Source organism: Eptatretus burgeri, chromosome 5 (assembly GCF_056783735.1).
Source record: "Eptatretus burgeri isolate ZD-2024b chromosome 5, Ebu_testis_v1, whole genome shotgun sequence".
NCBI lineage: Eukaryota > Metazoa > Chordata > Myxini > Myxiniformes > Myxinidae > Eptatretus > Eptatretus burgeri.
The window spans coordinates 105,704,878-105,718,926 of record NC_140965.1 but is presented as its reverse complement, the minus strand read 5'-3'; the positions used below and the strand labels follow the sequence as shown (position 1 = coordinate 105,718,926).

At 40.3% G+C, this 14,049-nt stretch overlaps 1 protein-coding gene across 5 annotated transcripts in view; it reads left to right on the top strand.

Annotated features, from left to right (window-relative positions):
- LOC147027110 (BMP/retinoic acid-inducible neural-specific protein 3-like) overlaps nucleotides 1–14,049 on the top strand; it is a 286,980-nt gene that overhangs the window by 228,789 nt on the left and 44,142 nt on the right. For all 5 annotated transcript variants that reach the window (XM_085883275.1, XM_085883279.1, XM_085883277.1 and 2 more), the window contains one exon: nucleotides 11,752–11,988. In XM_085883275.1, the coding sequence (XP_085739401.1) occupies nucleotides 11,752–11,988 (237 nt within the window). The remainder of the gene's footprint in view (nucleotides 1–11,751; nucleotides 11,989–14,049) is intronic.

The window sequence follows — 14,049 nt, the reverse complement described above, 5'->3', positions numbered from 1 at the left end:
GGGAGGAGGAAATTCCCCACTGATTGTGGTGAGAAAAGTGGCACGATTGTTGTGATGTTGATATCCAGAGTAGCCCAGGAAATGATAGCACTTCCCCAAAGCTCAGTGGCTGGGTTTGTCTCATTAAACAGTCTTGGGTTATGTCGCATATGTTTGTCTGTATATCCGTGTGTGTGTGTGTGTGTGTGTGTGTGTGTGTGTGTGTGTGTGTGTGTGTGTGTGTGTGTGTATGTGTGTGTCAGCTCCACTACAAGCCTTCGATCATGTTTTGAAAAAACAAAGCCACTGTGGAATATTTTAACATCTACAACAAATAGTATCAGAGAGGATAGCCGGCTTTGACATCCCAGATGAAAGAATGGCACAGAACGCCTTGTCTGCAAAACACTGGGATGATGCTGGCAAATCTGATCCTGTTCCATTGAGAATAAAATCGACATGAGACAACTCGATAATGAAGGTACCTCTTACCGAGTTGGAAGAAAGGCCATTGATATTTATTTTTTGACAAGGCCAAGGGTAGATAACCTAATGCACACTCCCTGTCCATCAGCACCCCTCCCTCTATCACCTTTCCTTTTTCCTATGCTCTTCTACATCCCATCTTTAACATGCTTACATGGTGGCTCACAAAGTTTAGCATATTTCGAGGGTGCATGAAACTCAACTTCTACCAATGACTGACAATTCTGCTGCAATCAATACAAAGCAATTCCTCAATACTTCAGTGAAGTTATTGTTTCAAGCATGACAGATGTTAGCGTTTTTGTCATCAAATTTGGAAATATTTTGATTATTACTTACGAAATCTTTAGATTTCATAAGTATATTGATGACTTCCGTTTGTTTGTTTGTTTGTTTGTAGGCACGATAACTCGAGAACGGAAGAAGCTACCAATGTCAAATTACACCACGTGATTCAGGAGGGTGATGGCTCGTGCTGATTAGATTTTGGTCAAAATCGGTCAAAGGTCAAGGTCACAGTGAGGGCAAACATTCGATTTTTGATGGTTTGGTACAGAATCATCATAGAAACTTCTGGTTTGCGTCGCTACCTTCTCTCGAGAGACAGCTTTTATTAGACAAGGTCAGAGGTCAAGTTGACGATTTTGTAAATACCAGTCTATGACTGCTTGTTACTTACGAAATCTAAAGATTTCGTAAGTATATTGATCACTTCCGTTTCTGTTTGTTTGTTTGTTTGTTTGTTACTTACGAAATCTATATTGATGACTTCCGTCCTCTGTTTGTGTGTTTGTTTGTTTGTGTGTTTGTTTGTAGGCATGATAACTCGAGAACGGAAGAAGCTACCAATGTCAAATTACACCAAGTGATTCAGGAGGGTGATGGCGAGCGCTGATTAGATTTTGGTCAAAATCGGTCAAAGGTCAAGGTCACAGTGAGGTCAAACATAATTCCGTAAATTCAAGTGGAGAAATGGAGTATTTTAGCTTCGCTCGACGTTACGAGTTCGTTTTAACTTCGACTTTAATTTTGTCTTCGGTTTTTGCGATCGATTAGGACGCTTAAAACTCGGTTGTCGAAATTCTGGTAAAAATCGGATGTTTTGGAGACGTTTTAAGATTGTATAAAAGATATTTCACTCGCGCGTCACGGGTCGTCACGTGGTGCAGTGCACTTGAGCAGAGGCGGCGTTGATCACGTAAAGGTTTTGCGTGTGCGCGCTGATGGTATTTTCGATAAAGATGGTGTTTAAAAGTCATTTTTATCTCAATAAAGGTTATCGTCACATACCTGACTCGCTAAGCCATCGGATTATGTTAAGATTGTTGGTGGATGGCCGAATATTACGGTTTTGTGACTTTGATAAAATAATATAAAATAATTGCGTGGAGAAATGGAGATTTTTGCTTCGGTCGACGTTACGATTTTTGATGGTTTGGTACAGAATCATCGCAGAAACTTCTGGTTTGCATCGCTACCTTCACGAGAGACAGCTTTTATTAGACAAGGTCAGAGGTCAAGTTGACGATTTCGTAAGTACCAGTCTATGACTGCTTGTTTATTTATTTATTTTTAGCATTTTCACATCCAAAAACTGCTGTCATTCAAGTAAAGATTAAATATGTCGAACATCATAATTTGGAGAATCGCCAGATGAAATTACTGAATAATTTTATGTCGTTATCGGGGATATGGAATCAGTCGTTCGTTCTCAGTTGAAATTGAACAAGGTGTACGGAGTGAAAGGTGGGTACCAAAGGACGTCGCATTTCATCAAAATACAACTCGTGTGGCCATTCCATCATCGATTCTGACATGTTCCCTGCGGGATGGATATGATTTGTTGAAGAATATTGTGATATTTAATGTCACCATTATTTCAAGCTCGTCAACGCAAGCCAACTTGTCATGAAGACATTCCCGGTCCACACCACCAAAAAAAAAACAAGGTTTCAGCCATTAGCTGAAAACCTTATTTATGTGGAGTGTTTAGGAACCTTAACAGTTCAGTAAATGTATAAATTTTTTTAACAGGGGAAAACCATCAATGTACAGGAATGCAATGACTGGTTATGCAATGAAGTGAGACGAGCAATATGCACCGGTGCTGTCTCAGGGAATGACTTAACTGCCCACAATAATGATTGCCCTCACATGGAAAATGTAGCCACTACTACTCTTGCGAAGATGGGTTGGAAAGTTCTAAATCATCTCCCATATAGTCCAGACTTCTCACCTTGTGATTTTTATCTCTTTGTCCCACTCATTGAACATTTGAGTGGATTTAAGTTTATGAGTCATGAAGATGTGAAAGCACATATCCTGAAATGGCTGCAGATGGTGTCAAGGTGCTACCACATTAACAAGCCAAGTGTGTTCAAGACTCAGGGGGGTATCCTTACTATAATTAATGGACCAGTGTTTGGGTGTTTGTGGGTTTTTTTTGGTTTTGTTTGTCACATTACTCCGCCTCCAGTTCTGGATTGATTACATACACACTTGCTACATAGGATCAGCATGACCCCAATTAATGTATGCGGGTATTTTTTTATTATCTTTGCTGGTGGTCTTGGGAGTGGGGGGGGGGGGTGAAAGGAGAGGAGGAGGAGGCACAAATTCTTTATGGTGGCAGAGGGTATTACAAGTCTCTACAATTTACAGTACAGTATTCCTGTCCCCACGTTTTCCAGTGTCGTGAGGTGCTTTGAATTTCAAGCAGTAGGTACTGTATGTTTTTTGCTTCATGCACATAACCTGTTTTTTTGTTGTTGTTTGCCTATACAGAGCTGTAAGTTACCTATACACCGTCCAAATAAAAGGTATGCGTCAGAAGAACACGCTGCATGCTTTGAACAAGATCGCCCGTATGGCGATGATAAATCAGTTCCCTTTGTGTGTGGCCTTTTCGGCTGCTGGTTGCATCATTGGTTATGGGTGCGGCTATGCCGTTGATGCAGTGCCCCAATTACCAGTAGACTGGGACTCATTTTGCCAACCTCAGAAGAATGACAGGCTGAGTCAACCTCCTGGTGTTAATTCAGCGGTAACAGGGCTCAAACTCAGGACCCAAGGATCGCAAGGCACCACCCTAACTGCTAAGCCGACGCCAAGCTTGATAAATCAGTGAAGTTCCATTAACCTCCTGTGCATTTTGATTTTGTGGAATAAAAGGTCCATGCCAACCTTGAACCATCCTCAGAGTATATGAGGATGGTATTTAATGGGAACAATGAACAATCCCTATTTATAATGTAGAATTATAATCATGATAAATCAGCATTTACTTTCATTTACTTAAATCAGCATTTGGAAGGAATGAAGGGAGGGAAAGCATGCATGGGGGTGGACAGGATGGATACAAAAGGAAACACTCAGGAGGGAAAAACTGGAAATTTCGAAAGAGGAGGGTTTAGAGTTTTGGGGAGGGGGGGAGCGTTATCTAAAGTAGCAAAGATTATGGCTTTGGATTGGGGATGATCTGATATGGTGTTGAGCAGCTGCTTTGAAGACCTGGAGGGAAGAATGAGATTGAAAATAATTTGGAATTTGATTCCACAGACACTGAAAAAGAGGAACAAATGAGTGTAGGTGGGCAGTGATTCTGGATTAGGGAGTTTCAGCAGAAGGTTGAAACCGAGCTGTTAGATGACGGCTGGTGTACAGTACAATGAGAGGAGCTAACATGATTAGGCCAAATGGCTTATTTCCTGATGTTTGTTTTCTTTTGTGAAGAAATAATTGGATAGAGTGAATCAACATATGTGACCTTTGTGTAAAGTTAATCGTTTTTTATTTCATACAATATTTTATTTGCTTGTACAAATCAGACCTCTGACGCTTTTCCAAAGAAATATCCTTATGGAACACTGTGTGGACAACATAAACCATATGCTACATAAACGGCAAACAATTTAATAATAAGCCTGAATTTGTTCTTGATTCATTTAATTTCTCTTCAAATTTATTGTTTCATACAAGTAGGATAAATAAAATTAAAATCAACTGATGTACAAAAAGAAAAATAAACTGTTCCTGCAATGATATTGTTCACTTTTGCAAAAGCTTTGAATCGACAAGCTCGTAATACCTTTTAAAAGTGATCCATAAGTTAAAAGCCAAAAGTTAATAGGTCTGTTAGTCATTCTGCAATTGGTCAACTGGCCCACGGTAGGTCATTGACACTTGCTCCAATGTTATTGAACTTTTTTTTTTACCTTCTCACATACCTTACTACTTTCACCATATCTAAGTAACAGTGTCGCATGGATTGGTTTGGCTTCACGGCTGAAGAAAAAGAGGAATCAAGTTAATGCACTGTTTTACATTCGTACAGTGTTCAAGAAAGAAGGCACCATTTTGTATTTACTGGCACACAATTCACCATCCAGCTGAAGGAAAAGTGCTTGTGTCTGGGCTTTCTGCAAGCATGATGATACTTTTACAGTTGGTCTATTGCCATTGCTGAAAAAAAGACACTTCAATGTTCTCTCAAGTTCAGATAAAAGGCAGAGTACAAAAACAAGGGAGGGAACCCAAGTTGGAAAAAGGCCACACAGGGATTTTTTTTAAAGGACATCCAAGATGCCATCAACATTATGTAAATATGGTGGAAGTCTTGACCTTCATATATATATATATATATATATATATATATATATATATATATATATATATATATATATATATATATATATATATATATATATATATATATATATATATATATATATCGAAATGTGGAGTGTGACAAACACTTTGCCGATCCCCATTGGAGAAAGTCCACATCAAAGCATCTCCTCCAACCTGGAGGCCTCGGCCCGGTGACTGTCAACCAGACAAAGATTATATGGTCATCATCAGTTAAAGATCAAACGTAGCCACCGATGTATGGTAAATACAATTAACAAAATTAATTAAAAATACAAAACTGGAATATCTTGGTTGGATAGGTGGCCACCCCCCCACCCCTAAGTTTCATACTTGGTGGAAGCACCTTTGACAGCAATTACAGCTGTGAGTCTGTTGGGATCGGTCTCTACCAACTTTACGCACCTTGATTGGGTAATATTTGCCAATTCTTCTGCATAAAACTGTTCATGCTCAGTTAAGTTGCGTGGGGAGCGTTGATGGACAGCAATCTTCAAGTCATGCCCCAGATTTTCGATTGGATTTAGGTCTGGGCTCTAACTGGGCCACACAAGTACATTTATCTTTTTGTTCCTTACCCACTGCAGTGTAGCTTTGGCTGTGTGCTTCGGGTCGTTGTCATGCTGAAAGGTGAACTTCTGTCCCAATTTCAGCTTTCTTGCAGAGGGCAGCAGGTTTTCCTCTCGAATTTTTCTGTATTTTTCTCCATCCATTTCCCCTTCTATCCTGAGAAATACCCCAGTCCTTGCTGATGAGAAACACCCCATAACATGATGCTTCCATCACCATGCTTCATAGTTGGAAAGGTGTTCTTTGGGCGATGTGCTGTGTTGGGTTTGCGCCAAACGTAATGTTTTGCATTGAGGACAAAAAGCTCCATCTTGGTTTTGTCACATGGCTTTTTGCCACATGACTTCAGAATCTCCAAAGTGGTTTTTCGCATTCCTCAAACAGGACTCAAGGTGGGCATTTTTGATTAATGGCTTCCTTCTTGCCACCCTACAGACTTGTGGAGTGCTTGGGATATTGTTGTCACATGCACACAGTCACCATTCTTTGCCATAAATGCCTGTAGCTCTTTAAAAGTTTCCATTAGCCTCTTGGTGGCCTCTCTGATCAGTCTCTACTTTCCTTGGTCATACAGTTTGGAGGGAGGGCTTGATCTAGACAGGGTCTTGGTGGTACCATATGCCTTCCACTTCTTAATGATTGTCTTGGCTGCACTCCAAGGGATATTCAAGTCCTTTGAAATATTTTTATGCTCATCCCCTAATCCGTGCCTTTCCACAACTTTATCACGGCGATCTTTTGAATGCTCCTTGGGCTCATGGTTGAGTCTTTGCTGTGAAATGCACTTCCAGAAGAGGAAACCTACAGGAACAGCTGATTACCTCCACCACTGAAGGTGAAGGAGGTTATGTTTACACCCCTCTCTGTATGTTTGTCTGTATGTTTGTTTGATTGCTTGTCTGTTTGTGTGAAATATCTCAAAAAGTTGTGAATGGATCCCAATGACATTTTGTGAGCAGGTTGGGTGTGTGACACGGACGAACTGATTAAATTTTGGTGAAGATCGGGATCCGGATCAGACTACTCAAATTTTTAAAGTGATTCTTCACCATTGAGAGATTGGGCCAAAAATGATTTAAAGCACGACATCTCAAAAAGTTGTTAACGGATTTGGATGAAACTTGGAAGGCAGTTTGGGTGTATGAACACAACAAATTGATTCAATTTTGGTGAAGATCTGTATCAGAATCTGGATACGAAAATTATTTAACTTTTAAAGTGATTCTTCACCAGGTCCAGAAACTATAAACAGCATGATATTTCGAAAATGTAACGAGCCTGATATGTTCTCATGGATCAGGCATTACATGTCAGAGGTATGCACTATTCCCAGTGCCCTTCTAGTTTTATTCTGTTATAATCAGAATCACTCCAATTTAACAGTGGTGGAGGCCAATTAACGTGTGTAATTTTGAAGAGATTGGTTACAGCTAAGCTAATTTACAATTGCTATTATAAGGGGGGGTGGACACTTATCCAACCAAGATATTTTAGTTTTGTATTTTTAATCAGTTTTCTTATTCTTGTAGAATTTGTTTTTCACTTGGAAGTTTGGGGTTACCATGTGTAAATAAATGTGGAAAAAGTCTGATTTAATGCAATTTATTTCCAGGCTATAAGGGAACAAAAAGTGAAAATTTTGAGACTGGGTGCAGACTTTCTATAGGCACTGCATATGTGTGTATATATATATATGTATATATAGATATATATATATATATATATATATATATATATGTATATATATATATGTATATATTTATATATATATATATATATATATATATATATATATATATATATATATATGTATATATTTATATATATATATATATATATATATATATATATATATATGTATATGTATAGAGACCAGAGACATTAGGAGATTTGTGGAAGGGAGATTGATGAGGCAGGGAACACGGGGTATACAAGATGAAAACGACAGGGTCTTTCTGGGGTGGATTAATGGGAGTAGTAAAGATCGAGGTTTTGAATGGTGGAAGATAAGAAGTGGTGGTGAACAGTTGTTTTGAAGGCCTGGAGGGAAGAATGGGATTGAATAGAGTGAGGGAGTTTATTCCAAAGGTGGGGAAAAAGAGGAATGAAAGAGTGAAGGTGAGCAGTGATTCATGATTTTGGTAGTTTTACCATAAGGGGGTTGCTGGTGGACCTTGGGTGCCCTGCGGAAATATGCTGGGGACATATCGCAGACAGAGCAGGGGGTGGGGGGGGGTGAGGACTGGAGAGGAGACGGTAGAAGACAGAAGGACCACCAACCTGCCTGTGGTGAGAGGGTGGAGGCCCAAAGACAGCCTCACCATGAGAGATACCAATGATCCTAAATGCCTTGGTTTCCACAGTGTGAAGCCGAGAAAGGTGAGAGGCAGGAGTACCAGCCCAGAGGGGAGAACAGTTCTCCGTCAGGCTGTGGACGAAAGCTTAGTATGTGGTCAAGAGCTCAGTTGGGCCGAGGAAGGACTTTTCATGATGGAGAATTCCTATTCTGCAACTGGCTTTGGAGGCGAGGTTGGAAATGTGGCTTTCCCAGGAAAGATCATGGCAGATACTGAGACCCAGAAGCTTGAATGAAAGGACTACATCCAGAGGATTGTTGAGAAAGTAGATCGTGGGGTTTTTCCAAACGATGCTTTCGGAGCGGCATTGTGAGAGTGTGTGATTTGAAGTTCGTGCATAGTTAGAATTAGCTTTTCATATTAGAAATGGATTTTGTAGCCTTAACTCATTTGGCCTTTGTTTTTATAAATGTAAACTTCGGGTAAATAAAGATAATTTTTTTATGCTTTACTTGTGGATCCTTTTCTGTTTTAATTATGGAGTTTGTCCCCTCGAAAGGATTCGTGATTTAAGTGGACTCACAAAGTACCTGCCCTCTGGGGGATCTTGTTCCATGCATGCAACACGTTCTTCTGACACATCGCTTTATTTGAGCAGTACATAGGCAATGACAGCTGCTTCATTCGCTCCCAAAATTAATATTTTTTTAAATACCCGTGTTACGTGCATGAAGGAAAAACATACCTATTGCTTATAATTCATAACACCTCACTGCAGTGGAAAACATGGGGACTGGAATATTGTTGTGTAATTGGTGGAGACTTGGAATACCCTCTCCCACCTAAAACCATGCTACATGATACACACATACGGAGAAAATTTGCATCCCCCACCCTTCCCAACCCCACCCTCTCGATTCTCCTGACCACTGGCAAAGATAACATCACCCCTGTACATGAATTGGGGTCATACTGATCCTCTGTAGCAAGTCTGGATGTAATCGGCCCATAACTGTAGGAGGAGTAGCGCAAGAAACACACACACATCAACAAAGCAAACATACAAACACTGGTCCGTGAATTATAGTAAGGATCGCCTTTAATTATCGCAATTGAAAATTGTCACAAGTTTTTCTTTAAACAGCATTGTAGCGAGCCTGGTCCTGATGACTGGTTACATGACTACTGGAAGTGAACAGAATTTTAAATGATTTCCATAATGTTGTTGTGAAGCATTGTCTCGCAGTGAAAGTAATAAGGTGAACATTGTTTAGTTGGTATGTTTATCACCAAATTTATTTCACTCTTTTTGCTCGAGATTTGAAAATGCTTTGTTGTTAGATACTTATTACATATCTCCTCTCCTTTTTTTTTTATAGTATAAGCACTTTTATCATCGTGCTTGATTGCTTATGCCCTGATAAACTCTAATATGGCCATAAAAGTGAACAAACTCATTGCCAAACAGATCACATTCCATTTTTGTTTTTCATTTTTCTCCAAAAGGAATCAAGATCGTCGATAGCACTTTTTAATTGTCTGTTATGATTTTGGGGATCTGGCAAATTTTATTAGTGTCCGAGTATTTTAGCTTTTACTGACAGTCCTTTTGTGCTCTATTCGCCCTAAACTGTCAGAAATAACTAGACATGGCTGTGCTCCCTTTCCCAACCTCGGTCTCTTGTGCATGCACCTTTTCACACCTCCCTGCAAAAATTGCTGAACAACATTTCCTTTAAAATGTGGCGAGGTGACCAATGTCAAGATCGTCAAAATCACATTACTGCAGTAAACTATTCCTTCCATTTATTAGTTTACAAATTTTGGAACTTACATCAATGTCATTATATTTTGCCTCCCCTCACCTCCCCTCACCCCCCCCTTCCTACAAAACCACATTCTTTGTTTACACTTTTAAATAACACTAACATGATTAATACTATTGTTATCACATTCATATTCACCCTGAGGAACTACAGTTTATTTGCTCATGTAATATATATTGAGCTATTTATTTGAAAGAAACGAGAATCAAGCCGACTGTTGATTTTTTGTCAAATGCAAAACACATGAGGATTTATTATTGCCAATTCCCCGAGGCAAAAATGCTACAGTTAGAACTATATCATATGAGAGTTGTACTGTCGTATACTATAGTTGGGAACAGGTCCTACTACAGTAATCTGCAGAGTATTACTCCACAAAAATAATGCTAGCCTTTACTACAGGAAAGGATTGGGGATCATGATGACATTCCAAAAGGTCATTTTGACTTATTATTTTCTTCCACCACTATGTTTTTGATCCTGAACAGCTGAAAGGACTCTTCATCGATCTATAATTCCAGCAATCTCTGTGTGTCTGTCTGTCTGTTTGTTTGTCTGCGACCGCTGTTTCTCGATGACTACCGGTCCGATCCGATTGAAACTTGCCAGGAATATTTCCGGGGACGCGCAGATGTGCCTTTTCGAGGTTTGATATCGATCGGACGAGCGGTTCCCAAGTTACGGCCATTTTATTGCTTTTTCAGTGTTGAAAAGGTGTATATATGGCAGCTGAAGGTGTCGTTCCACCTTCTCACCTTATCATGCCAATTTTTTCCCAAATTATTAATAACCGGATGACCACCGGTCCGATCGGATTGAAACTTGCCAGGAATATTGCCGGGGACCCGCGGATGTGCCTTTTCGAGGTTTGATATCAATTGGACGAGTGGTTCCCAAGTTGCAGCCATGTATCTGTGAACCAATGACAGGACACGGTCCTATGACATCACGAATGACGTCACAATTAATGTTTATTTAATTAATTAAAAAATTTTAAGGATTGAAATCACAATTCTTCTTCGTTTGGTATAACGTCACAATCGACACTGGGGACCTGAGTATGTGCCTTTCTCTGGGTATGTGCCAAACTCCCAAGGTTTGATTATTCTTCAAATTATTAATTAATCCCAAGGTTTGAATTTTCCCGAGGGAAACAGCTGTTTCCCAAGGGTTTGAAAGCTGTTTTTTCCTGAGGTTGGAATTAATCGTTGTGCTTGGTAGACATTTGTGAATACATTTACAGAGAGAGGGATGAGAGAGGAGGGGGAGAGAGGAGGGGGAGAGAGGGGGCGAGAGAGGGGCGAGAGAGAAGGGAGAGAGGGGAGGGAGAGATGAGGGGGAGAGAAGAGGAGGGTTGAGAGGGGTGGCAAGAGAGGGGAGGGAGAGAGGGGGAGAGAAGGGCGAGAGGAGGGGGAGAGAGGGGGGCAAGAGAGGGGAGGGAGAGAGGAGGGGGAAGAGAGGGGAGGGAAAGAGGGGGCAGAGGAGGGGGAGAGAGAAGGGCGAGAGAGGGGGAAGAGAGGGGAGGGAGAGAGGAGGGGGACAGAGGAGGAGGGAAGAGGGGGGAGGGAGAGAAGGGGCGAGAGAAGAGGGGAACAGGAGGGGGGAGAGAGGGGGGGCAAGAGAGAGGGGCGTCACAATTCTTCTTCATTTGATATGACGTCACAATTGATGCTGGGGACCTGATACTGCAGGCACGAAGCTGCACATACTGGCACGCACCTACGGGAATGCCCCTACGGACCCGCACTAGTTTTTTTAAAATTTACAGAAAGTAGAGGCTTTATTTAGCCTCATTCGTATGTCCATTTGTCTATTATGCTATGATATCCTTGTCCTTTTTTTCTGGGTAAAAGCTACAATTAATTTGTTTTTTTAAGTCTTCGAGTGTGAAACAACAGAAATGTAATTTTTTTTTATTCCTCACAATTCCCATTTATACTTTGCAGGACTACAGGAAATCTTACCGGAATACCTGCGTGAGCGCTTCGTTCGTGCAGCACTCTCATACCTGCTGTGTGAAGCACAAGGCGAGTACATATGCCACCGGGGAGATTGTCGCTGCCACTGTGCAGCGAACTTCCCTGACTGCGCATGCCCTCGAGCTGACCTCTTGGCACTGGAAGAGAGCTTATTCCGCCTTGGACATTCTTGGCAGCAGTCCCAGGAGGACTTCGAACAGTCTGGTGAGGACACCCTGAACTTTAAGACATATTGAAGCACCTTCCTTATTCAACTTTAATTTTGGATGGATCTAGGCTTTCACGTCCTGAGTATGCCTTGACTAAACTGATCAATAGGTGTCTGCACATCTTCAAAGGCAACCTTGGGAAGCAGTCAATTGGTGGTAATTTACTCTTGCTCAACTTTTCTAAATTATTTTTTTCACCATAACTTGAAATAGAGTTTCAAACAACTTTATTTTGTGTGCTTCGCAAGTTCTATATTTTTTGACAGCACTCAAATTAATTATTTTATCAAAATAAGCATTGTAAAAATCACCTTACAAGGCAACATCTACTTATGAAGGAAAAAAAATAGATATTCTAACTTCATCCCCACCCCCTCCTTCCCCCACACACATGTTCCGTATGCATATAAAATAAATACATGGACTCTTGTTCAGTCTTTTCAAATAAGTTATTGCCAACATTTTCAGAAAATAGGCTGAATGTTCAGTAAGCATGATGATGCATCATGGAATATGAAGAAAAATATAATCCTGTCATGTTTAAATACCGGTCTTATACCGGTCACCAGACTCGAAGGGTTAGTATAACTCTGATTATTATTAGCCCCTGTTGGACTTCGTCTGAAATGGGGGCTGATGGATTTGGTCTCGATTTTCACGTGTGTGCGTGAATCCGCAACCATATCTCGGACATGTATGGACCGATTTTATCCGTACTTGGCACAGAGACAACACATGATGGTATACATGTGCGCATCATTTTTCTTTTTTAATATCAGATCCAATATGGCCGACTGGCGTCCATTTTACTGTAAAAAAAAAACCAACAAAAAAAACCCCAGTGTCGAACATGTCCTCAACCATTTCTCGGACATGCATTTACTGATCTTGCTCAAACTCAGCACACAGATAATGAATGAAGCCTTACATAAGCACGCCATTTTATTTCTAGATTAGCTCCAAAATGGCTGACTGGTGGCCATTTTGTAACTTAAATGTGTCCTTAACCATTTCCCAGACCTGCATGGTCCGATTTTTTTCAAACTTGGTACAAGCACAGTTCATGATAGCATACACGTGCACCTCACTTTATTTTGTGATATTATCAAAGATGGCCAACTGGTAGACTGGCGGTCATTTTAGTTGTACATAAATATGGGGTCGCCCTTTAACTCCGAACAGCAAATTACGAAATAAACACATTACGGCTATGACATTTTATGTCTTTTTTTTACTTCTTCTTGTTATTATTATTATGTGAAGAGCAGAGAGAGTTTTTGGGGAGACATCATATAGAAATTCATATTGCACAACATCTTGGTCCTGTGATATGCATGACCCTACACTTTAGTGTGTGCCGGGAATCTTTTATTTGTCATTTGTATTTGCACAAAGCTGTAAATCCGGAGCATAGAGCATAGTCCCTTGACTTAATATTCCCCATGTTCTCATTGGCGCTTTAATGTCGGACAAAGAAAAAGCTTGCACTGAGAAATCTACATTAAAATACCAAAGGCCAAACATGGTAACTGTAGACCTTTCATTGATGCATTAACAATTCATGCTTTAACATTAAATTATAAGTTCTCTTCTTGGAAAAGTAATGTGATTAATTCTGGATTTTTCCAACTTGCTACCATTGACCCTGTTTCACAAGGTGTGCTCAAGTCACCATGCCGTATGCTGTTTGGCTGCACTTTGTGTCAAGCAGCAGTCCCTTCACTCGGATAATGATCTGAACTCAGGGTCAGCAGTTCAAAACATGCTGTTGTAAGCTTTGCAATATGACTGTTGGAACTGCTGACTAAATGTACTTGTATTTTACAACGGAGTTTCCAAAGCAAATATTTAACCCATTCACTAGGCCCCCGGAATATCGCAAATATCAGTGGAAGGTTTATGTAAATAGAAAAATAGGTGCAAAGCAACCAGTGCTGCATCTGAAAGAAAGGAAAATGTGGTCAGAAGTTGTCACAACACTTTATGGGAATGGTAATAAAAAAGATGAATCAAATTAAAATGCTTTACAGTAGTCTTTAAAGCAAAGTCACATGGA